Consider the following 27,076-nt stretch of genomic DNA (forward strand, 5'->3'; position numbering starts at 1 on the left):
AGCAACGGCTGTCTGTCAGGAGTGCTGTTAATACAACAAATAAGAAAATAAAAAGAAAAAGAAAGTTTACCTAAGAAAATAAAACTTTACATTAACACAAAGAAGGAAAACTGTGAATAAATTCTATATAAAAGAAAAAATAATTAATAAATACATTTTTTGTTTATTTTACATTTTTTATTTTAGGTTGTATAATTAAAAATTGAAATTTTCAACTAAATATGACCGATAAAGTGTAGCTTCGTTTAGGTATCTGGTCAGAGCTGCCCAATCTGCACCATTCAACCATGCTATCATTTCGTCTCTCGTTAAGGTGAGGCCACCCAAACACTTTTTCCTTATTTCCTACAGCGACCTAAGAAATGGTACACGTCCTCGTCCTCACGAAGGTTACACATAGAGCAGGAGTAGTCTTTTCCCTGGTTGAAAGGTTTATAATTTAAATTAATAAGTTCTCCTCTTATTTTGAATATATTACTGATATTGGAGACACGCATACCCAAATTTATATAGTCTACATCCAGGGAAAGTTGCTTGTAAATATTATGAAATACCCCTTTCAAAGCTTTATCTCGGTAATCCGACCGATAACCAACGGTTAGATTACTTTTCAGGGTATTCAGCTCCTTCCTCCATTGCTCTATGGACACGAAAACTTGCCCAAATTCACAATTTCTTTGCTTAGACCAATTGATCCAATCATTAAACCACAAAATTTTCTTTTGGATTACTTCCTGAGCTATCAATTTGGTAAGTCGAAAATCTTCAAAATTTAAGGTCTTTAACACGTAGTTAAAATGAAGAGAGAAAGTGAAGACGTATATAGGCAAACATTTGGTCTCTAGGTAGATCATATAGTCAGGAGTATTTTTTGGAAGTCTTAATAATTTTTTGATGAATGTCCTCTGCACTTTTTCAATGATTTCCACATGCTGATACCCCCAGGCCTGGCAACCATAAGTGAGGACAGACCGTGACACAGATCTGAAAATATCGAACTTGGCCGAAAGAGGGATGCTATCATTTGAAAATAGATTTGACCAGACAGTGTTAAGACCCAACAAGGCATGGCGAGCACAGTCCGAAAAATGCGAAGCGAGAGACAGTGAAGGGGCCAGCATAATCCCTAGATATTTATAACGATCTCTATCAGTAAAATAGAAGCAGTTAGGGATTTTTCTGTGCAAAGTGTGTTTTGGTCTGACCACATGGCGATTGAGGTATGTTTGCGGCTGGAGTTTGAGGAGCGGAAGGTGGATTTTCTGTCGCTTAGGCCGAAGTTAGTTTGGAAAAATTCTGAATCTCTGAGATATAGAAATAAAATAGAAGAGATAATGGACAGTTATGAAAATACAATGCTGGTAGACCTGGATTCGATGAAGGAAATTGTTAGAAGTAGCGCGAAGTTTATGCAACCTCACGGAAAATCGTTTAAACCTATTCAACCCTGGTTTGATAGAGAGTGTTTAAAAAAAAGGGACAGAATTTTCAAGTTACTGAGTTTATTTAGAAAATCAGGCGCTATTTTAGTGAGGGAACACTATCTTATAGAAAAAAATAAATACAGAAAGCTTTGTAATCGAAAACGTGAAAACTACTTCCTCGAGGCTGCCCTTTCTACGCAGTATGCTCTACCGTGGGTATTAGATGAGTCGCTTCATTCCCCTTTCAGCATTGGTGAACTAGAGGGTGTGCTAAAAAGGTTTAAGACTGGAAAAGCGCCGGGGTTAGATGGCATTTCTTATGAATTCTACCAATTTGCTCCACAAAGGTTTTCACGCATGCTGCTAACTTTCATTAACAAGTGTTTTGAAATGGGTTTGGTTCCTGATAGTATGAACGAGGCCATCGTACTTCCCTTACACAAAAAGGATGATGTCAATTTGGTGGTGAACTACAGAGGGATAGTTTTGCAGGACACAATTAAGAAAATATACACCAGTTTGCTCGCAGCGAGGTTGAAGTCCTGGGTGGGTCAGAAGCGTTTGATTTGTGAGGAGCAGGCCGGGTTTAGAGAAGGTTACTCCACAGTAGATAATATTTTCATCCTTATAAATTTAATTGAATTGAAGTGGCATGAAGGTGTAAAGAAAATCTACTGCTTTTTTGTTGACTTTAAATCCGCTTTTGATTCCGTCGATAGAAGTGCATTAATGTTTAAACTCGCGCAGTTAGGCGTTTCTACAAAATTTATTTATGCGGTATCCGGCCTCTACACAAACACCAAATTATCGGTTTGGAGTAAACAGGGACGGTCTGCGCCATTTGAAACGTTCTCTGGGGTTCGGCAGGGTTGCAATCTCAGCCCACTCTTATTTATTCTATTTATAAATGACCTTAAGGAAAGCCTACATGGAGGAATGTGGATTAAGGGTTATAGAATAAAGCTGTTATTATTCGCAGACGACATAGTATTATTGGCAGATAGCCCGATGGCTCTGCAAATTATGATGAATGAACTTGAAAATTATGTTAAAAGGTGGAACTTGACCGTAAACCTTTCTAAGTCAAACATCATGGTGTTTAGGAAGAGCGGAGGGAGACTTAGTAAAAATGAGTCCTGGAGGTTTGATGGCCAGCTGGTTAAAGTAGTCAATCGTTATAAATATCTAGGGATTATGCTGGCCCCTTCACTTACTCACTACGTAACGCCACAAAACTGTTCCCCGACTGACCACTGGTCCGCACTGCACCGAATTGCACTAATCTCTGCTACACAAACAAAGCTCTACTCACTAACTGACTAACCGCCTGACTAGCTAACTTTGAAGCACTCCGCAACACTGACTCTCTCAAAACTAACTCATAAACTTGACTGATAACTCTAAACTCTAATAACTGTTTAAAACTGATTAACAACTCATTAAGAACTGACTTCTCCAGCTGCGTCTGCTTCCTTTTAACGGCGACTGCCCCACTCCGTCCGTGTCACTCCCACCGGCCGGTCACTGGCTGAGGAAAACACATATTGCCACCACCCCAACTGGGGCCACCCTCCTCCAACCTTCTGTCACACTCCAACTCCGCCTGTCTTGCTCCCACCTGTCAATCACTGGCTGGGAAAACACATGAGCTACCACCCCAACTTTCTCTTAGCTGGCTTTTACACAGCGGTGGACCATTACAGGCTACGGTCACTAAACTCCTTGAACAATCTAGCCCTTTCCTTTCTAGTTCAGGTAGAGACCGACCCTTTTGTCTACACAGTGGTGGCCTGTTACCGGCTTTGGTTGCTTAACCCCTAGAACAATCTAGGCCTTTCTTTTCTCCTCAGGTAGAGACCGCCCTTTTGTTCACACTGTGGTAGCCTGTTACCGACTTTGGTCGCTCAACCCCTAGAACAATCTAGGCCTTTCTTCTCTGCCCAGGTCAACTTCGTTACAATATTGTATGTACATATATTTATATTATTTTTTGTCTTTACTTTTCTTGCGTTATCAACTTTCTATTTGGATTTGATTCACTCTGTCAAGTCTTGTTCAACTTGTTATCAAATTTATACTATCTTTTGTAATTTTTTTTTCTCTCTTTTTGCCAAGAGCTATTGTTTGTGTCCATTCTTAGGATTATGGAGGAGTCACTGGAGAAAGTCACCCCCCATTTCGCCAGTCCCATCTGATTCCCCATCGTTGGAGGAAACTCCGCGAGGCCATAGCCAATCTGAGGCCAGCGGGGACCTCAATGTTATTCGATGCCGCCACCTTGTTGCCAGATTGTACCAGTGGACACGGAGTGTTCAACTGCTGGACCTGGATTCCCCAGACAGAGTCAGAAGGTGCCAACAGTTCTCCGCTCTCTTTCAATCCTTGTTCCAGACTGTAGACAAGGAAGCCTGGGAGTGGCTTCAACTGTTGGCGCCAGAGGATAGTGGTCCTTTAGCCCTGGCCCTGTCTCCCAGTCATGCGCAAGCAGAACTTGCCCATTTGTCTATTATCCTCCCTGCCTTGGCCACATCCCTTACGATGGAACAGGCGCCGACTTCCTCACCGCCCAGCCCCGTTGCCGATGATTCTGTGTCAGAGTTGGCGCGGAGACAGCTTCAGGAACTGGTCATCCCTAGAATTCCCGTGTTTGGAGGGGAAGTATTGTCGTACAGAGAGTTTAAACGGACCTTCCAGCCTGAGATCCATAAATTGGCTCTTTCACCTGCCAAGCGACTTCAGGCGTTGCGGTCTTGCCTGAGGGGTCCACCCTTGTCGATCATTCAGAATGCCACCCTGACGGAGGCAGGGTACATCTACGCTTAGGAGACATTGGACGGCCGGTATGAGGGGAGGCTAAGAATTGCTAGCGCCATGCTGGAAGCCTTCCTTCAATTTCCGGCCGCGGACTCCAGCATGGAGGATATCATAGCCTGGTTGTCTGGACGACAAATCCTCCTCGACCACTGGGATATCCCTGATCCCTTACACTTCTTGTTGTGCCATGTCTCCTTGTCTGTCCTGTCTCCTGGCCTTCAGGAGGAGTTCCGGAAGAAGTGCCTTAGGTCCATTGACGAATTGCCCCGTAGTGCCCAGGTACTGGACTTCCTGAAGCAGCAGGAGGACAGTTTTTCCCCTAAACTGGTCTCTTTAAAGAAAATGCCGCATCCATCTGCTCAGCCTAGTCCCAGCCAGGCTTCCGTTCCCTCTACTCCCTCACCTGGTCCTGCCCCTCCGGTCGACGAATCAGAGTTGGTGGGGGTTCCTTCGCCGAGCCAGTCTAAACCGTATCGCCCCAAGTCAGTCAGTTTTGTCCCCCGTCCACCGAGGAGGCCGTCACCTACCCCCTCACCGCCTCCAGTTCGACGCTCCATGCCCTCTACTTCCTGTGCCCCCGCCTCCTCAGTCCCGTCAGTCCGATGTTACTTTTGTGGGGGACCACACCGGTTGTCCCGCTGTGACGAATATTTGCGGCTGGCCTCCAAGGATAGGTGGAATTTCGTCGTCGAGGAACGCCTATGTGCCAACTGTCTATCAAAATACCACCCGATTTCTCCCTGCCCCTGTCAGGTGGGGTGTAGTAGGTGTAATGGGGAGCACCATACTACCCTGCATCCCCCTCCTCCATTCTCTAGAGTGTGCCAGGAGGCGAAGAGTGCCCCTTACGTTCCTCTCTTGATGTCACTGAGGATTCGCTCGCCTCCCAAGCCTAATTCCTCCTCCAAGGAACCCCCTGTATCAGCGCAACCTAGGTTTACACCTGCTTCTCCCCAACGCGCTCTCCTGCCCCCCAGTACGTTCGAGCCATTCCGGTCTGACGTTCCAGCCAGGGACTCGGAGTCCCGACCCACATCGCCGTCCTCCTCTACCAGTCTCTCCCCCATATTGCCTATCACCTATTTTGGCCGTCATCCAGCACCATCCCAACAGTCAGAATTTTAGGTTCCTGGCAGGCGCGATACCGTCCCCTTGTCCAGCTTTATGTCCTGCCGTCATAGAAACCGCCCCTTATGCCACTCAACAAAAGCCCCTTGTAAATCTATCTTTAACTCCTTTCCGTCAGACATGTCAGTATCCCCCACTGCCCTGGTGTATCTCCTTGGAGGAGATAGCCATTGGTATCGCGCTCATGCCCTGCTGGATTCAGGTAGTGAGATTAACCTAATGTCTGCAACATTCGCTAAAGAATGCAAATTAAAGTATGCTCCTTTGTCAGGTGCTATCCGAGGAATAGGAGGAAGTATTGCCACCCAAGTCGTGGGTCATGTATCAACTAATTTAAAACAATGTTCCCCCTTTCCCCAACTCAAAGTTCCCTTTCGTATAGTTACCAAGACTGTTCCGGATGCCCCATTCTCGTATTTTCCCGTCAGTGATTGGGAACACCTGGCAGACAGACACTTAGCCGACCCAACCTTCAACGAACCAAGTCCAGTAGATGTGGTATTCTCAGCCTCGGCCGTTGATGCCATCGATCTCAGCCAGATGATTCGCTCACAAAATGGTTCCCCCAACGCACGATTGACAACCCTTGGCTGGATCATGTCTGGTCCTTTGAAAAAAATTCCTGTTGAAAGAGTTCGTTTTGATCCTTCTGTCCACAACCACACGTCCAACTCTAACCTTTACCGGACTTACTACAAAATCTTATTCAAACATAAGTATGGACATTTAACTGCCCCCAAAGTAATCACCGAACCAACTATCTCAGAAAACAAGCCTTCGACCGAAACTCCTCCTTACGAGTCTGTGTCTGAGCCAAGTGCCCTTTGTGATGACCCTGAAGTTGTCGTGGAGTCAGCTCCGCAAAGCACACCCAGTCTGTCTGCATCCTCCGCTCAAATTTCATCAATTTCCTCAGAAGAAGCTAAACCCTAAAAACGCGCTTGTGCAATTGAAACTAGTCAATTTCCTCCTCCTAAACCACAACGTGTCACCAGAACACGACGTCCGCTACAAAGTCTTACCTCTCCTGACCCTGAAACTCTTTCTCCTCTCATAACCTCTGCGGAAGTCACTTCCCCGGAAGTTGCTACCCTACCTGTTGATTCCTCTGTAATATAATAATAATAATAATAATAATAATAATAATACTTTATTTGAAAAGAAATTCTAATACAAACATAAAAAAATGAAAAGAAAAGTATTCTACGGCAATGGAAAACCGTCTGCCGGAGGTTGATATACATATATAAAATAACAATTACAAATTGCTTTATAAATTGACTAAGTAATTAAAAACAAAAACTGCTAAAAGAGAATACAAAAGATGAGAAAAAAAAAAAAAAAACAAATAAATAATAATACAAATAAAATAGTAATAATAAGCAGAAAAAGAAAAGAAAGTTATTCTCTTAAAATAAATTATTATTTTCTATTTTTTTCTTCTTCTTTTTCTTTTTAAGTAAAAATACATGAAATAAACTAAATATAAAAAAAATAAAATAAATAATAAAAAAGAAAAAAAATAATAATAATAAAAAAATAAACTAAATATAAAAAAAATAAAATAAATAATAAAAAAGAAAGAAAAAAATAATAATAATAATAAAAAAATAAACTAAATATAATAAAAAAAAAATAATAATAATAATAACAATAATATACTAAATATATGAACTACTAAACTAAGTACACTTAGTTAAAGCAAAAAGAACCTGTATAGTGTAATACAAAGAAAGCTTAATCAAAATTAAATTCCATGATCAAATTGTATCTATATTGCCAGGCGTGTCTCGCAAAATTAATAATCCCAATGCAGTTTTCGCCATTGAGCATCAATATTAACTCCGATCTAGATAATTTGCCACAACCAACATAAAGCCTACGTATCTCCGAGAGAATGGAGCAGTCTGCCAAAAAATGACAGACATCCTCCCTCGCTCGAGAGTTACACAGAGAGCACAAGGAGTTACTTCTCTCAACCCAAGGGGTATAATTTAAATAGAGTAGCTAACCACGAAGTCTGAATAGCCAACCAAGTTGACTAAGCGTTAGTTTCATTGAGTTGGACACCAAGCTACAAGGCTTGACAGAATAATCCAACTCTTTATACAATAAAAACCTCGTAGAGCAACGAGCCAACCCCACACACTCCTCAAGATGGTGAACCCCTATTCTTTGTACGATGGCCGTTAGTTGCGTCCGCCAATTAGACATATTTGCAATGGATGAATCAAATGCACAAGAGTAGCGCTGAGCTAAAGAAGACCAGTGCTTAAACCAAGAAATTTTATTTTTAATAATCTCCAAAGCCAATATTTTGGGAAGGCGATAATCGGGCAAGTTAAGAACTCTTAGACAGTAGCTAAAATGTAAAGAAAAAGTAAAAACCTTAATAAGAGTTGTGGACGTTTCAATAGGAAGCATATAATTAGGGGTCACTGAAGGCAATCTGAAAACTTTTTTAATAAAAAATCTTTGAAACTTTTCTAATTCTTCATACCTTTGAAAGCCCCAAACCTGACATGCATAACAAACCACGGTACGAGAAACAGCATTAAAAAAAGTATATTTAGCCGAAGGCGGGACTGAATTATTTGCAATGAAATCGGACCAAAACCTGTTGAGCCCGAATTTGGCCGAAGAGATTCTATCTTTCAAGTGTGAAGTCATAGACAATCGGGTAGACAGCAAAACACCCAGGTATTTATACTGGTTAACAACTTCCACGGGTGAACCCTTGTAAAGCCAACGTTCAGAAGAAGCAAGTCTACCTCCCTTCCGAAATACCATAATTTTAGATTTTGTTAAATTCAAGGATAAATTCCAGAGATCACAATAAGATTCTAAAATTTTAATATTTCTTTTGAGAGTAGTAGGGTTATCCGCTAAAAGCACCACATCGTCGGCATACATTAATATCTTGAATACAACTCCACCTATACGAACACCACCTTCAAGGGCCAGAGGTAAATCGTCCAGGAAAAGCGAGAATAATAACGGACTGAGCAGGCAGCCCTGACGAACCCCACTAGTGACTTTGAAAAAGTCAGAAATGCCATCTTTGCACCTAACAGCAGAAGACGCCTGGACATATAAACTTTTCAAAGTATTAATAAATTTGGACGAAACCCCAAGATTAAAGAGCTTCAAAAATCGAAGGCTGCTTTTAGGTCTACAAAAAAGCAATACAACTTATTCCCTGGTCGCATAAATTTAAGCTTAATTATATTGGTTATAACAAACAAGTTGTCAATCGCGGAGTAACCACGTCTGAAACCAGACTGGAATTCACTTAAAAGGGAGTTGTCTGTAACAAACGATTCCAGACGACGAAGCAAAAGTCCAGTGAATATTTTAGCAACTGCATCTAAGCAAGAGATTCCTCTATAGTTACTTATTTCATTCACATTACCCTGCTTGAAGAGTGGGAAAATAATCGATCTACCAAAAGAAGGTGGGGTAGCTTCAAAATCATAAATTCTATTGAAGAGTGATAACATTTGGGAGTGAAAAACCTCCGGGGAATTTTTGAAAAACTCATAGGTAACACGATCGAAACCGGGTGCCTTGTTATTTTTTAAGTTCTGAATAACAGCATTTAATTCCTGGAGAGAGAAAGGGGAATCAAGAGCATAAGAATGAATCAAGGGTTGGGCATATAATACAGTAGAGGAGGGAGGCGGTGGATTAAGTAAACTTTTGAAATGGGTAACTAATTCAGTGACAGAAATTTTAGAACTACAAATAAACGATTTCCGTTTAAAGTGAGAGACAAGATTCCAAAAATCTGTTGAGCATTTAGCTGATTTAAACTGTTCAGTAAGCGACTTAAAAAATTCTTTTTTCTTTTCTAAACAGATTATTTTTATATGAATAATTAGCAGCCAGATACGCTTTTCTAACTAAATCAGAGTTAGAGTTACGAAATAAATTTAAAAGAGCAAAGGATTTTTTTCTGGCTCGAAAACAATTACCATCAAACCAACTCATCTTACGAACTGATCTAATGAAATCAGAGCAACCTGGGATATGAGGATAAGAACATTTAATTAGATCCACTAGAACAGTTAAAAATTCATTATTACAACTAGGAAAAGAAGAAATACTATTTACATTAGTTTCCAACGTTTTTTTGAAAATTTCCGCATCTCTCTCGCGCCAGATCAACTGAGGTAGTAAAGGTAAGGTGTCATGATTAGCAGTGATAAACAAAGTTAGAGATAAAACTATTGGGAGGTGGTCTGAGAAATTAAGAGATAATACTTCGAAATTAAATATATTGGAGATAAAATCCAGGGGGACACAACACAGATCGTTGACTGAGCAACCCATACTTCCAATAAAGGTATAATCTCCTTGAAGATCACCCTGAAAAATCTTCTTCCCAAGCGTTCAAATATACAGGCAACAAAAATATTTCAAAATTTGTGTTTTTAATTCGTATTAAGTCAACACCATCTAGTTTACAATAATTAATAAGAGTATTAGGAAAAGAGCTATTTTTAATACCATATACCCTTCCACCCATAGGTCTTCCGAATTTAGAAGATCTAGTAGCAGAAACCCAAAGTAAATTATAATTAGAAAAGAACTTCTCATAAAAATCAAATTTTTTTTCTTCTACAAAAGTTTCTAGCAGAATAAAAATATCGTATGTTCTTAATGAATTCAAAAAATCAACATTTTCAATTTTGCTTTTTAAACCACAGATGTTGTATGAAATAATAGACAAGGAATGAATATGCTCAACAATACAGTCCAGGACATGCCGACAGACGGTTAAATCTCATCCATCAATTTTTCCAGAAGTGCTGGGGGTGACCTTAGGTTGAACAACTCCCTTCACCAAAGCAGAAGTACGGGAGAAGTAATCACGTGGCAGAGTATTCGAAGAAACTGCAGACAAGAAAGAGGAAATGTCAAAGCCCACAATATCCTTGAGCTTATCCGCACCATTTTCAGAGCCAAATTTCAAACCATACACCTGACAAAAATCAAAACGGTGAGAATCGATGTAGAGACGATCATTAACCACTGTCACTTTTAATGAACTTTTCATTCCTCTGTAGTTAATCCTGTTTCAGCTATCTCTATTCAACCTACAGTACTACGCCTCAGCTCGGGAAAAGTCTCCCAACCAATTCAGCACCCCCCTGACCAGGTCTTGTCCCGTCTTATGGAAAAAATGTTCGCCCTAGAGGAAGTGTCTGAGGTCTCCCCCCTTACCCCCGATGAATTAAAGGCCGAGGAATGCTTCTCAAAGTCATGTCTCCGACTCCCCAATGGTCGTTTCTCTGTGGCCTTGCCACTTAAAACTAGTCCTTGCTGTCTACGAGAAACCAGAAAAATCGCTCTGAGGCGCCTTCTCCAAACCGAAACTCGCCATGCTAAGTCCCCACATCTGCGTACTCCCTATGTCGAGTTTATGAAGGACTACTTAAGAGTCTAAACATATGGAGCTGGACCCTCTTCTCAAGTCAGGTCAAATTGCATATTACATTCCCCACCATGCAGTCCACCGTCTAGATGATCCCCCGGAAAAAATCAGAGTCGTCTTTAACGCATCCCAAAAGTCCTCCTCAGGAATCTCACTCAATGAACTCCTGCTCCCTGGACCTAAATTACAGCTTGACATCTGGAAGGTTGTGACCAGATTCAGAGTTGATAAATGGGTATTTACAGCCGACATTCGTCAAATGTTTCGTCAAATATTACACCCCCCTGAAGATCGAGACCTATTACGTATTCTTTGGCGCTTCGATACCAGTCAACCGGTTCAGGAGTACTGACTGTGTACTGTCACGTATGGAACCACGTCAGCGCCCTATTTAGCATGTCGCGTGTTACAAGAGTTAGCCCTCACTTCGCAGAATTCCTTTCCCCAAGCAGCAGAGATCCTTAGGGATCGTACTTAAGTCTTTGTCATTTCTGGAGAGGGCCCTACTCTAGAAGCGGCCTTGAAATCAAGAGACCAACTCATAAGCTTACTAAGTCAAGCTCAAATTGAGCTCAGAAAATGGGCACCTAATCATCCTCGACTATTAGAAAAAATCTCCCTCGACCACCTTCTCCCAGCCATGTCTTCTGTATGCTTAGAGATTGACGAGGAGGCGCAATTAAAAATTCTTGGCCTCTGTTGGAATCCCTCACAAGACGATTTTCATTTTTTGATTCGTTCAGTTCCCAATATTCAAACAAAAAGACAGCTAGCTAGTCAGATTTCCAAAGCTTTGATCCGTTGGGATGGTTAATCCCAATAACAGTTTTTGCTCGTGCAATATTTCGAGTCGTTTGTCAAGCCTCCTTTAACTGGGATGACCCCTTGCCTGCATCCATTATCCAGGAGTGGTCTCAGTTTGCTGTCACCCTTCCGGAACTCTCAAATATCCGTATCCCTAGATTCTTGTCTTCGTCTACTCCTAAGTTATATTTAATCGGTTTTGCTGATGCATCAGAACGGGCGTATGCGGCGGTAGTGTATCTTGTGGCATTATATGAAGAACCAGTCATTAGATTGGTCATGTCCAAAGCCAGAATGGCTCCAATGAAACCTGTTACACTCCCACGTCTGGAGCTTTGTGCCGCTCATCTCCTGGCCCTCACTCTCCACAAAGTCAGCCTCCTCTTCCCTCAGATACCCTCTCCAAACATTTTAGCTTTTTCCGATTCCAGCTCTGGCATGGATAACTGCTACTCTACCTCCGCATTGGAAGGTATTCGTCGGCAATAGAGTGGCTGCCATATTAGAAAAGGTTCCCGCTTCCCAATGGTTTCACGTCCCATCCTCGCAGAACCCCTGCTGACTGTGCCTCACGTGGGTTACGTTCACAGGAATTAGTAAACCACCATTTATGGTGGGAAGGCCCTCCTTGGCTAAAATTAAATTCAGAGTCATGGCCCTTAGGTCAAGTAAGTGCGGATTTGTCTGATCCGATGGTAGGAGCAGAAATTAGTTCCCAGGCTCTTAATGTATCGACCGCAGCCTCCTGTCCCGAGGAATTGGAGTCCAAGTTTTCCAGTTTGCATACACTGATAAATGTAGTAGCCTGGTGCCTGAGATTCGCCCATAATGCCAGAAATTCAGCCCATCACTTGTCAGGTCCATTAAAGGTCAAAGAATGTAATGAAGCCTTGCGCGCCCTGATTATCCGAGCGCAGCAACACTCGTTCCCAGAAGAAATCCAAGATACCCAGTCCCCTCGACCTAAATTACGCCTAGTTAAAACTTTAGGCCTGTTCTTACATACTGATGGAATGTTACGAGTTGGAGGAAGGCTAAGGCTAGCTAATCTTCCTGAAATTAGCAAACACCCTGCCTTGTTGCCTCCGCAACACCCCTTGACAGCCCTAATTATCCAAGATGCCCACATCTCCAGTCTCCATGTAGGTCCTGCTGCCACACACGCATTTCTGCGAAGTCAATATTGGATCGTCAATGGTAAAAATGTAGTTCGCCGCCAATTGTCAGTCTGTAACAAGTGTTTCAGCATCAAGCCAACACCCTTCAATCCACCGGTCAGCTGCCAGAGGCAAGAGCCTGTGCCTCACCACCCTTCACGACTACTGGCATTGACTACGCAGGTCCCTTCAATGTGAAAATTGCGTCACTACGGTCCGCCAAGGTCAGCCATCTTGAGTGAAACATGGTTTAAGTATAACCTAAAATTAGAGTTGCAAAGATATCACGTTGTCAGAGACGATCGTGAGGATGGGTATGGTGGAAGTGCCATATTTATCAGTAAAAAATTGTCTTTCGACCCTATAATGCTGAATAATCCATTAAGGGGCAGAGTTCAGATATGTGGGGCTAAAATCCTATTTAGGAGCGTCAGTATTACGGTTCTTAGCACTTACTGCCGTCCTGGGCATAAAGCCTCAGTGGAGGAATGGAGTAATGTACGAAATCAGGTTTCGGGTCCTCTTATTCTTGGTGGAGATTTTAATGCGCTTCATCCAATGTGGGGGGGACATCGGGAAAACCTAGAAGGACGAGCTCTTCCTTCTAACCCAGATAGGGTTAGACAAGGTCCAGTACAAAGCAATACGCATTTGTCTGGGAGCTATGAGATCAACTCCCACAAATGTTCTCCTTGTGGAGGCTAAAATTATGAGTAGATAGATTTTATCTGTTTCAGGACACTTTTCCACCCCCCCCCCCCCCCCGCCACCGGCCTATAGTGTGTGTAGGCAAAACATCGGTTTTTTACCCCCTCCACTCAGATGAACAACAAATATAATTCTCTCTTTAGTTATCTTGTAACCTTTGTGACCCTATTATCTCTGATAACTGATTTACACTTGTTTAAATCTAATTTATTAAAAATATATACTATTTAATAATTTGACCCAAATTAAAAAAGAATTAGCCGGTAGTTTTTTACCCCCTCCACTCAGAAGAATCTTCTTATTTAGCTATCTTGTAACCTTTGTGACCCTATTATGTCTGATTTACACTTGTTTAAATCCAGTTTATTTAAAAAATATATAAAGGTAAAGGTATGTATAGGTATTAATAAAGGTATGTACTAAGGTGGGAGGTTAATAAAAAAAAAAAAATTTAAAGTTTCTTAAAACCTAACCACTTTACATACAGCTTATTTTTTTTCGTCTTAGAATTTTTTTTACAAGATATACATCTTTATATTTAGTTTTCTGCAGTTCTTGTGTATAAAATGCCCTTGAATAGACTGTCCTGTCAAATCTTCCAACAGGTAAGTGTATGGAATAGTGCTGCGAACATTTTTAATTTTAAATATTTCAGTGCTCCAATTGGGTGTATAACCTCTGCTAAATATAGTTCTTTTTTTCGAAACACGTACATAGCCTCCTTCTTTAAATCGTTGTTTATCTTTTCTTTTTACTTTAGAAGAGTAAACATTAGCTAGTAAGAATGCTTCATTGCCAGAATTTACTTCTGATGGTGTCATACCAATTGTACGGTGTACTTTGTTGTTGTAGGTATTTATGAGATCAGGTAAATGCTTTGCATAATTGTAGTTTCCTCTAAGACTAAACAATTGATACATCATAGTTTTAAAAGTTTTATTAAATCTTTCAACAATTGAACTTTTAACCTGGCTGTAAGTACTGTAGTGATTAAATTTCTTTTTATTTAAAAATGATTAGCCGGTAGTTTTATTTGTTGGAAGGGGGTAATGGACCTTAAATTAAACTGGTAAAGGGTGGGGGTTCAACTTGATTAAGTGAAACACAGCGTACTGATCAGTAGGTTTAGACTTTCCTTCTTTCAAGGTAGTCCTAAGCAAATTAAAAATAAATTAATAAGGGTTATCTAAGCATCAAGTATTTTTTTGTTACAATGGCTTACTACATGAAACTACTTTCGGCAAGTAACAACTATAGAAAATTTATATCTTCTTTTCCAAACATTACATTGACAAAATTGGATGTAGCAAATTCTTATATCGATATTCACCACAAAATATTAGAGTTAGAAGAGTTGGCTAAAACGTATATTATGAAAGCAAGTAATAATCATTTTACAACATGTATAAAGTCTGATCCTTATCTGGAAAACGTACCAGACACTTGTATGTGTGATATCATTGAGTGGTTATACTTCGAAATTGAAAGTGCGATATATAAACTGTTCAAAAGTGGGGGAAATACAAGTTAATTTTTTTATTTTCCTATTTAACTTCAGTTTATTACAAGATGGCTTGTGAATTAGCGTTACAGCTCACCACCAGTTATCCATTAAACAATTTCAATTCTAAACAGCTGGTGATAGGCTTATCGCAGGATTGGAAACCAGTTGTGGCTGTAAGATCAAGTAAGAAATGTGTGATCTATCTGAACGAAGAGGAATGGTTGACTTTACAGAAGAAGAAAACTATAATTGAAGAGTTTTTCAACAAGAAGTATGAATGCTGTCCTGAAGAAATTCATCTTCAAAATTCGATCATCTTTTTTGAAAAATTCACCCATAAAACTATTGTTTTAACAGCAAAACCCTCATGGTTGGAAGAACTGTTAACTTATAAGCCAACACAAATTAATTTATTAAAGAAAGAATATTTTACCTTAGCAAATCGGTTTGAAGTTGTTAGTAAACAATTTGATTACTTAAAGAAAATTGTTGAGAGATGTGTTGAAACTTAAAAGTTGTATAAAATAAATAATTTTTTTTTTTTTTTTTTTTTTTTTTTTTTTTTTTAATAAGAAATCATCAAAAATAGGACAAAGAGTAATGACTTCATTAAAAGAATTATATTAGATTATTATTATTCTTATTATCTAAAGTGATTAATTTCTAAAATAATCTATATGGAAACTAGCTGACCCGGCAAACGTTGTTTTGCCATGTATGTTATTTCTAGGAAACATTTTTATAGTTAAATAAAAATAATTATCTACTATAAGTGTGCGGGGAAGTATTTATAATCGAATGCATTATAAAGAATAAAAGTATGTTTTATTTAGGTTAATAAATAAATCTTTATTAGAGTAACGAATATATTTTAAACAACAGTCTTTGATAGCTATCTAAACATCAAAAATAAATATTTATATTTTTACTATCAATTATGGCAGTTGAAAAAAAAAAATTAATCTCTTAGCGCAATAGAGTGTACAATATTTTTGGTTAGTCCGTCTTTAGCCAACACAAACAAACTGGATGGTTTTCCCACGCGAGAACATCCCACATATAGTTGTCCGTGGGAGAAGCACGGTGTTTCCAAATCTAAGCCACATACAGACAATGTTTGTCCTTGTGACTTATTGATTGTCATAGCGAATGCCAATCTAATTGGGAATTGAGTGCGTTTGAATTCAATTGGCACATCTGTAGGAATCATAGGGATTCGTGGCAGCAACACATTTTCGCCTTGAAAGTTGCCATTCAAGATGATGGCTTCAATATTCATTAATTTTTTAATGACTAATCGTGTGCCATTACATAGCCGTGGTGGGTTTAAGTTTCGAAGTAGAATAATCGGAGATCCAACCTTCAATTGTAAATGATGTGGTGGCATGCCTGGCAAATCCAATGAATTTAAGAACTCAATTGGATAATTCACAGTCTCGTTGGTATCGCAAACTGCATCGATAGATTTATATGACACCAAGTCCCCAGGCAACAGCTGTTGTATCTTTAAATTTAACCCATTGACGTCCACATTTTTAGCTGCCAAGATCGCTCTTTCTGCCAGCCACTTATGATTTGCATATTGTGTGTGTACGTCGGGAAATATGTGATCGATGAGACTATTTTGCGAGTCGATGATTGTGCAGAAGTCCGTCTGTAATTTTATGCATCCAGTATTTTCATGTACAGCAACTTTCCCATCGCCAATAACTAACAGTTGTTTAGAGAAAGGTTCGGCGGATGGATCCTGAAGCATTTGAACGCGCATGTTCACCGTCAGTTGTACTTTTTCAACATTACGCCATAGTCGCGATGATTTTAAGCACGCGTTGATTTCATCAGCGTAGGTTGAACGCGGAATAACGGGAAGTGTTTGTCTGAAATCACCTGAAAGGAGTAACAAAGTGCCGCCAAATAGTTTATCGTTGTTTTTTATATCCTTTAATGTCCTATCCAATGCCTCAAGCGAATGTTTGTGTGCCATAGTGCATTCATCCCAGATAATAATTTTACATTGTTTCAGCACTGTGGCCATAGACGATTGTTTTTTTATGTTGCACACTGCATCTGGATTATTTTTAATGTTTAACGGCAGCTTAAATGCTGAATGAGCTGTTCTGCCTCCATCTAATAAAGTTGCTGCAATGCCAGAAGATGCAACGGCCAATGCGATGCCATTTTTTGATCGTATCTCGGCAAGAAGTAGCGAAATAAGAAATGTTTTGCCAGTCACACCTGGTGCATCTAAAAAAAAGAATCCTCCTTGTCCTGCCGAAACTGCCAGCATGATACGGTCGTAGATAATTTTTTGTTCATCATTAAGTAGTAGAACATTGCGGCTAACAATGCTCGCCATTTGTACAGTATCGTACTGTAGTTCACGATTCATATCTGTGTTGAGTAAATCAGATGCACTTCGATTCGGTGAGCCCATACCGAAATGACTGATTGGTAAATTCGCAATAGCAATGCAAAGATCCTCGATAGCAATCAATGCTTCATTGTACATTGCTTCACTGAATGATATTGTTAGATCGTTGCACCTTGTACGATGTCGATACAATATATCATCAGTCATTGAATCTTTGTGATTATCCCACAACATTTGTGCTCGGGCCGGGAAACATGTAGCCAGTACTATAGCAAATAGTAGACGAATTTGTGTTCCTGTACAGTTTAATGCTGCTTCAGCAAGCATGCTGTCCCAATGATTGTCGTCTTCTAGCAAGCCTAGAGCAAGGCATGCATCTTTATACGTAGGATACTGTTGTCCATCTACCTTCCGTATATCTTGAAATGACAATGGTCCGGTGACATTAACCAACAATAGTCGCAGATAAAAGCACTCAGTCTGCCTTGGATTGACGGTATATACACGACCCAAACTATTTGATTTGAATAAACCGGGGCACGCATCAACAGGTATCCCTTGCTTGCGGGGTATCCATTTTTTCGATTGAGCCCATGTAAAATACCGCGGAACTTCAGAATAGAGCAGTGTTTGTGCGAAGGCACCAAAAGCATCCGCACGATTGCACAATTCAAAAAATTCGGTGAGCGTAGTTTTCGGTGGATTTATAGCATGATCAAGCGCTGTGTCGTTCGTGAAATATACGCGCTGGCCGTTTTCAAGATGGACAGCTAAATGGATAACTGCTGGATCCCGTTCATGAATTGGGAAACCGAAAATACGCCAGACAGCTTCATTGGAACTGATATACCGGCCAATTTGGTAATTCGTGATTTCATCATTTTGATTCAACGGAGGAGAATGAACATTATTATTTTCAATCCAAAATACAGCCATATCACTTCCTTTATTCACATACTTGCAAATATATTTGATACTCTTCACCGAACTGCATGACTCAACATTTATATGAGCATTAAAGGTTTTGCTCAGCAGAGGAGAATATGGTACCACCCAACGATTGTCAATGTCGATGTCTCCGTTGTTGGTAGTTTTAATGAAAGATTGTCCGCCATTTTCGGTACTTCTTCGACGATATATTGGATATCCGTCAACATGTGTGACCGTGTCGTTAGTGAAATCTTTAGGAAAACGCTTTGTACGTTTTCCATCTACCATGCAAGGTGATGAACGATTCAGACGTCCGCATGGACCATGAATCATGTTTGTTGTAACAATATCAAACAGTAATTGATCAGTAGACGGATCTGGAATCTCTGCAGAAATCAAACTATCGATGTCTTCAGCACGTATTTTGTCGACGAACCAAATTAAAATGTGTGCATGAGGTAATCAACGCTTTTGCCACTCAACTGAATACATCCAACAACGTGTGGGGCCAAATACCTGCAATTTGGTAATGATGCTGATTAAAGACTTTAATTTTTGTTTAAACACACGTGCTGTAATGTCATGACGATGTATTGCGTTTTGTCCTGGCAATAGCAATGATATAATTTCCTGCCATTTTGGATTACATGTAAAAGTAATGAAAAGACACGGTCGTCCATATTCACACACGAAAGTCATAGCATCCTGAATGTATTCTTGCATGTGACGTGGACTACCTACGTACGATGATGGTAAGATAACAGAGTTACCGATTTCGGCAGTGTCAGCGTTGTTCGCAATAGCATCTCGCAAGAGAATATATTCTTCCGCACGCAGCTTCTGTTGATTATATCGCAAGTATCGTAGCCGTTCACTCTCTATCTTCGCATACATGTCGACCATAAATTGTTGTCAAAGCTCACGACATCGTAAAATGATGTTATCTCGGCCACGTCTAATCATCAAACGATATGAATAAAAATCCTTCGAGCTAACGTTCTTATTTGTTTCAGCTCCTGTAATAATATATATTTAAATTAATTGAAAATTTATTCTTTAATAATAAAACAGGTGTGTTCTTAATAATGAAAGAATTACCTGTTACGGGATCTCGTTGTTTAATGTTTACGCAATATCCATCTTGTCCCTTCCAGAAAATTAGTGGATATTGGAGAGCGTCATATGAACGATGGGTATCACTGATGAACTGAAGATCATTATTTCTTCTTCGAATCACGATTTGTCGCGTAGCTGTACGGTCGCCAACCATGATTCCAGCAACGTCGTCAACAACAGGTGCGTTGAATCTACGTACATGCTCTCCAGCTGGTGTTCTATCAGGATTGATGACAATAGCGTGATTGTCACTTTGTAGCTTGGGCATGTGTGATTTGAAGAATTTTAATAATTCATTGTGCTCATTTAACAGAGCGTCCAGCTCGCTGACGATACGCCTGGCAAAAGGTGAATTAAGATTATGGTAGTCGCAACGTGCATCCACGCGATTAGCGAGTGCACGTTCGGAATCCTCGCCACCCATAAAGTATATTTGTAAAAATTTATGAGGTTCGTTTGGCATTGGCAGCAATGAGCCCACTTTGTGATAAACTTGGCCTTTGATTTTGAACGTGGAATTAAATTGTTGACCGTTTGCAGCGGTATTGTTAACTATTTCTGTTGCTCCAAATGATGTCATTTGGAAACATGAATTGAATGTGCGAATTGACTTCAGGAACAGGCTAGAATCTGGATCTGTACCGATAAGTAAACCGTGCAATGGTTCAGGTGGTGTTTCAATTTCGGTTAGTTGTATTTTTCCTGATGAGCAACACATCCCAACTGGCTCATTTTTAAATTTAAGTGCATGGCAACGCGGGCATTCCTTTTCCAAAGTACCAATAACCACTTTAGAATGATTATAATATTCAACATCCGGCTCGTACTGGAACGCTAGTCGAAGAAATAAATTTGACGTAAATGCTCGATGAACTTGTTGGCGTTGTTGGTCAATTCCTCTACGTCCATCGACTATGAATCTGCGAGTTTCTCTTCGTTCTAGTTGTCTTTGTTGATTTCGTTCATCTCGTGCCTCTTGTGATCGTAATTCACGTAACTGTGACATTCTCCTACTCGCATCAGCATTGACTTTTTGAATTTGTTCGCTTGATCTTTGTACTCTTTCATCTAGCCGGGCTCTAGAATTGATCGTTCGACGACTCAAATTAGCCCCTTTGCGTTTTTTTGGCATTGCTGACTGTACATAGAACATATAAATAAATGAAGTTAAAATACTTAAATGGCGGGGATAACTGATCGATTGATAGGTGATCAGTAGTCGAACGGTGAGGGCGGGAGATCAAATTGAATTTAAAAAAAAATCATAATTAAAGGAACTTGAAATTATAATATCTGGATAGGAATTAACAAATAAAAAATAGGGGTTGATCGTAGAGGGGTGAAAAATTGAGAGTATTAACAGATTTTTTATTGTAAGTCATCAAAAAATAAAAAAAAAAATTTGCCAAAAAATTAAAGTTTATAATTAACAAATAAAAAATAGGGGTTGATCGTAGAGGGGTGAAAAGTTGAGAGTAATATGAGATTTTTTATTGTAAGTCATCAAAAAATAAAAAAAAAAATTTACTAAAAAAAATTAAAGTTTTTAATTAACAAATAAAATATAAGGGTTGATCGTAGAGGGGTAAAAATTTAGGGTTGTATGTATTTTTGTATGATGTGTCATAAAAAAATAAAAACAAAAAATTTTGCCTAAAAAATAAAAAAAAAATTTTGGGGTGGACTACCCTTAACATTTAGGGGGATGAAAAATAGATGTTGGCCGATTCTCCACCCTGGCCGACAATCACGCTAAGGATCACAAAAATCGATCGAGCCGTTTCGGAGGAGTTCAAGTTCGAACACCGTGACACGAGAATTTTATATATTAGACACCAAGTCCCCAGGCAACAGCTGTTGTATCTTTAAATTTAACCCATTGACGTCCACATTTTTAGCTGCCAAGATCGCTCTTTCTGCCAGCCACTTATGATTTGCATATTGTGTGTGTACGTCGGGAAATATGTGATCGATGAGACTATTTTGCGAGTCGATGATTGTGCAGAAGTCCGTCTGTAATTTTATGCATCCAGTATTTTCATGTACAGCAACTTTCCCATCGCCAATAACTAACAGTTGTTTAGAGAAAGGTTCGGCGGATGGATCCTGAAGCATTTGAACGCGCATGTTCACCGTCAGTTGTACTTTTTCAACATTACGCCATAGTCGCGATGATTTTAAGCACGCGTTGATTTCATCAGCGTAGGTTGAACGCGGAATAACGGGAAGTGTTTGTCTGAAATCACCTGAAAGGAGTAACAAAGTGCCGCCAAATAGTTTATCGTTGTTTTTTATATCCTTTAATGTCCTATCCAATGCCTCAAGCGAATGTTTGTGTGCCATAGTGCATTCATCCCAGATAATAATTTTACATTGTTTCAGCACTGTGGCCATAGACGATTGTTTTTTTATGTTGCACACTGCATCTGGATTATTTTTAATGTTTAACGGCAGCTTAAATGCTGAATGAGCTGTTCTGCCTCCATCTAATAAAGTTGCTGCAATGCCAGAAGATGCAACGGCCAATGCGATGCCATTTTTTGATCGTATCTCGGCAAGAAGTAGCGAAATAAGAAATGTTTTGCCAGTCACACCTGGTGCATCTAAAAAAAAGAATCCTCCTTGTCCTGCCGAAACTGCCAGCATGATACGGTCGTAGATAATTTTTTGTTCATCATTAAGTAGTAGAACATTGCGGCTAACAATGCTCGCCATTTGTACAGTATCGTACTGTAGTTCACGATTCATATCTGTGTTGAGTAAATCAGATGCACTTCGATTCGGTGAGCCCATACCGAAATGACTGATTGGTAAATTCGCAATAGCAATGCAAAGATCCTCGATAGCAATCAATGCTTCATTGTACATTGCTTCACTGAATGATATTGTTAGATCGTTGCACCTTGTACGATGTCGATACAATATATCATCAGTCATTGAATCTTTGTGATTATCCCACAACATTTGTGCTCGGGCCGGGAAACATGTAGCCAGTACTATAGCAAATAGTAGACGAATTTGTGTTCCTGTACAGTTTAATGCTGCTTCAGCAAGCATGCTGTCCCAATGATTGTCGTCTTCTAGCAAGCCTAGAGCAAGGCATGCATCTTTATACGTAGGATACTGTTGTCCATCTACCTTCCGTATATCTTGAAATGACAATGGTCCGGTGACATTAACCAACAATAGTCGCAGATAAAAGCACTCAGTCTGCCTTGGATTGACGGTATATACACGACCCAAACTATTTGATTTGAATAAACCGGGGCACGCATCAACAGGTATCCCTTGCTTGCGGGGTATCCATTTTTTCGATTGAGCCCATGTAAAATACCGCGGAACTTCAGAATAGAGCAGTGTTTGTGCGAAGGCACCAAAAGCATCCGCACGATTGCACAATTCAAAAAATTCGGTGAGCGTAGTTTTCGGTGGATTTATAGCATGATCAAGCGCTGTGTCGTTCGTGAAATATACGCGCTGGCCGTTTTCAAGATGGACAGCTAAATGGATAACTGCTGGATCCCGTTCATGAATTGGGAAACCGAAAATACGCCAGACAGCTTCATTGGAACTGATATACCGGCCAATTTGGTAATTCGTGATTTCATCATTTTGATTCAACGGAGGAGAATGAACATTATTATTTTCAATCCAAAATACAGCCATATCACTTCCTTTATTCACATACTTGCAAATATATTTGATACTCTTCACCGAACTGCATGACTCAACATTTATATGAGCATTAAAGGTTTTGCTCAGCAGAGGAGAATATGGTACCACCCAACGATTGTCAATGTCGATGTCTCCGTTGTTGGTAGTTTTAATGAAAGATTGTCCGCCATTTTCGGTACTTCTTCGACGATATATTGGATATCCGTCAACATGTGTGACCGTGTCGTTAGTGAAATCTTTAGGAAAACGCTTTGTACGTTTTCCATCTACCATGCAAGGTGATGAACGATTCAGACGTCCGCATGGACCATGAATCATGTTTGTTGTAACAATATCAAACAGTAATTGATCAGTAGACGGATCTGGAATCTCTGCAGAAATCAAACTATCGATGTCTTCAGCACGTATTTTGTCGACGAACCAAATTAAAATGTGTGCATGAGGTAATCAACGCTTTTGCCACTCAACTGAATACATCCAACAACGTGTGGGGCCAAATACCTGCAATTTGGTAATGATGCTGATTAAAGACTTTAATTTTTGTTTAAACACACGTGCTGTAATGTCATGACGATGTATTGCGTTTTGTCCTGGCAATAGCAATGATATAATTTCCTGCCATTTTGGATTACATGTAAAAGTAATGAAAAGACACGGTCGTCCATATTCACACACGAAAGTCATAGCATCCTGAATGTATTCTTGCATGTGACGTGGACTACCTACGTACGATGATGGTAAGATAACAGAGTTACCGATTTCGGCAGTGTCAGCGTTGTTCGCAATAGCATCTCGCAAGAGAATATATTCTTCCGCACGCAGCTTCTGTTGATTATATCGCAAGTATCGTAGCCGTTCACTCTCTATCTTCGCATACATGTCGACCATAAATTGTTGTCAAAGCTCACGACATCGTAAAATGATGTTATCTCGGCCACGTCTAATCATCAAACGATATGAATAAAAATCCTTCGAGCTAACGTTCTTATTTGTTTCAGCTCCTGTAATAATATATATTTAAATTAATTGAAAATTTATTCTTTAATAATAAAACAGGTGTGTTCTTAATAATGAAAGAATTACCTGTTACGGGATCTCGTTGTTTAATGTTTACGCAATATCCATCTTGTCCCTTCCAGAAAATTAGTGGATATTGGAGAGCGTCATATGAACGATGGGTATCACTGATGAACTGAAGATCATTATTTCTTCTTCGAATCACGATTTGTCGCGTAGCTGTACGGTCGCCAACCATGATTCCAGCAACGTCGTCAACAACAGGTGCGTTGAATCTACGTACATGCTCTCCAGCTGGTGTTCTATCAGGATTGATGACAATAGCGTGATTGTCACTTTGTAGCTTGGGCATGTGTGATTTGAAGAATTTTAATAATTCATTGTGCTCATTTAACAGAGCGTCCAGCTCGCTGACGATACGCCTGGCAAAAGGTGAATTAAGATTATGGTAGTCGCAACGTGCATCCACGCGATTAGCGAGTGCACGTTCGGAATCCTCGCCACCCATAAAGTATATTTGTAAAAATTTATGAGGTTCGTTTGGCATTGGCAGCAATGAGCCCACTTTGTGATAAACTTGGCCTTTGATTTTGAACGTGGAATTAAATTGTTGACCGTTTGCAGCGGTATTGTTAACTATTTCTGTTGCTCCAAATGATGTCATTTGGAAACATGAATTGAATGTGCGAATTGACTTCAGGAACAGGCTAGAATCTGGATCTGTACCGATAAGTAAACCGTGCAATGGTTCAGGTGGTGTTTCAATTTCGGTTAGTTGTATTTTTCCTGATGAGCAACACATCCCAACTGGCTCATTTTTAAATTTAAGTGCATGGCAACGCGGGCATTCCTTTTCCAAAGTACCAATAACCACTTTAGAATGATTATAATATTCAACATCCGGCTCGTACTGGAACGCTAGTCGAAGAAATAAATTTGACGTAAATGCTCGATGAACTTGTTGGCGTTGTTGGTCAATTCCTCTACGTCCATCGACTATGAATCTGCGAGTTTCTCTTCGTTCTAGTTGTCTTTGTTGATTTCGTTCATCTCGTGCCTCTTGTGATCGTAATTCACGTAACTGTGACATTCTCCTACTCGCATCAGCATTGACTTTTTGAATTTGTTCGCTTGATCTTTGTACTCTTTCATCTAGCCGGGCTCTAGAATTGATCGTTCGACGACTCAAATTAGCCCCTTTGCGTTTTTTTGGCATTGCTGACTGTACATAGAACATATAAATAAATGAAGTTAAAATACTTAAATGGCGGGGATAACTGATCGATTGATAGGTGATCAGTAGTCGAACGGTGAGGGCGGGAGATCAAATTGAATTTAAAAAAAAATCATAATTAAAGGAACTTGAAATTATAATATCTGGATAGGAATTAACAAATAAAAAATAGGGGTTGATCGTAGAGGGGTGAAAAATTGAGAGTATTAACAGATTTTTTATTGTAAGTCATCAAAAAATAAAAAAAAAAATTTGCCAAAAAATTAAAGTTTATAATTAACAAATAAAAAATAGGGGTTGATCGTAGAGGGGTGAAAAGTTGAGAGTAATATGAGATTTTTTATTGTAAGTCATCAAAAAATAAAAAAAAAAATTTACTAAAAAAAATTAAAGTTTTTAATTAACAAATAAAATATAAGGGTTGATCGTAGAGGGGTAAAAATTTAGGGTTGTATGTATTTTTGTATGATGTGTCATAAAAAAATAAAAACAAAAAATTTTGCCTAAAAAATAAAAAAAAAATTTTGGGGTGGACTACCCTTAACATTTAGGGGGATGAAAAATAGATGTTGGCCGATTCTCCACCCTGGCCGACAATCACGCTAAGGATCACAAAAATCGATCGAGCCGTTTCGGAGGAGTTCAAGTTCGAACACCGTGACACGAGAATTTTATATATTAGATATACAACTAGAGTTTTAAAAAGGGAAAAAATATTAATTTGTAAAAAACATGTTTACGGAAATAAAAAAAATTTGAAACAGTATTTAAAGGTTCGCTAACTGAAGAAGTGCCATCAATACTAGTTGATCAGTCAGTGAACAAGTATTTATTACCACAGTGAGTAACATCTTATATTTTTTTTTATTTTGTATGTATTTATGTTACTTGTATTGAATTTTTAATGTGGCATTGCACACAGTGCACACATCTAATCTTTTGTAATATTATTTTGTATATATTTGTAATTTTAGATGGCAGATTTGTTGAAGACAAATTTAAACCAAGCTTCCATCCAGCTACATATGAAATCTCCACTAAGGAGTTAACAACAGGTGAAAGCAATAAAGTAATTTCATTCAAGGCCGTGAAAACCAAATTTGGAAGATCAATATTGACAGAGCTTGAAAACTCATCATTTATAAAGGTATAAATTAACACAATAACTCATTTAGCATTGTCAACTAGGTATAGATAATACCTCTAAATTTATTAATTACTTCTCACTTATTCAAATGGATAATCGTATAAAGAAAAACATCTGTAATAAATGCTCAACAGATTTGTCAAGCTTAAGAAAAAGAAAACGTCATGAAGAACAATGTCGAGAAGAATTTGAAGGACTTTGTACGAAATGTGGAAACCAATTTGATAATTATTATAACTTAATTCGACATGAAGCATACTGCACCAGAGCACCACCACAAAAGAAAGCCAAAACAGAACCTAAGAGGGGAACTCTTTTAGCGCAATCTCATGATAGTGAAGGTATTTTACCATATGAGACTGGATTTTCTGCCCGATTAAAATCATTTTTTATACGATCCAAACATAATTTTGATCTCTATTCATTTCTACTATAATTAAAGATAAAATAATAAATTGCTTAAAAGAAGCACTCCAGGAACATAATAGTATTAAATTCAACATATTTGTTGAATGTAAATTGTACAATCACTTAGGAGAGGAATAAGAAACAGCAGTAAAGACCAAAAATATTATTGCAGTAGAAGAGACAAATTTAGAAGATGTGTTGA

The 27,076-nt window shown here is 39.2% G+C and overlaps 3 protein-coding genes across 3 annotated transcripts; all 3 read right to left on the bottom strand.

Moving 5' to 3' along the window:
* Window positions 1-15,934: 15,934 nt before the first annotated feature.
* Window positions 15,935-17,189, bottom strand: LOC141462283 (ATP-dependent DNA helicase PIF1-like). The gene has a single exon (XM_074143987.1). It carries the CDS (start codon window positions 17,009-17,011, stop codon window positions 15,935-15,937), a length of 1,077 nt encoding a protein of 358 aa, XP_074000088.1. The 5' UTR covers window positions 17,012-17,189.
* LOC141462282 (uncharacterized) lies at window positions 17,026-20,582 on the bottom strand. Its single transcript, XM_074143986.1, has 3 exons — window positions 19,376-20,582; window positions 17,117-18,663; window positions 17,026-17,043 (listed from the first exon to the last, which is right to left on the bottom strand). The coding sequence occupies exons 1-3, from the start codon at window positions 20,544-20,546 to the stop codon at window positions 17,026-17,028; spliced, it is 2,736 nt and encodes a 911-aa protein (XP_074000087.1). The 5' UTR covers window positions 20,547-20,582.
* Window positions 20,583-21,214: 632 nt separating this feature from the next.
* On the bottom strand, window positions 21,215-25,358 carry LOC141462259 (uncharacterized). The gene is made up of 2 exons (XM_074143964.1): window positions 24,152-25,358; window positions 21,215-23,439 (listed from the first exon to the last, which is right to left on the bottom strand). The coding sequence occupies exons 1-2, from the start codon at window positions 25,320-25,322 to the stop codon at window positions 21,215-21,217; spliced, it is 3,396 nt and encodes a 1,131-aa protein (XP_074000065.1). The 5' UTR covers window positions 25,323-25,358.
* Window positions 25,359-27,076: the final 1,718 nt, after the last annotated feature.

This window comes from Rhodnius prolixus, unplaced genomic scaffold (assembly GCF_049639745.1).
Source record: "Rhodnius prolixus isolate KJV_2025 unplaced genomic scaffold, Rpr scaffold_24, whole genome shotgun sequence".
In the NCBI taxonomy this organism is placed as follows: Eukaryota; Metazoa; Arthropoda; class Insecta; order Hemiptera; family Reduviidae; genus Rhodnius; species Rhodnius prolixus.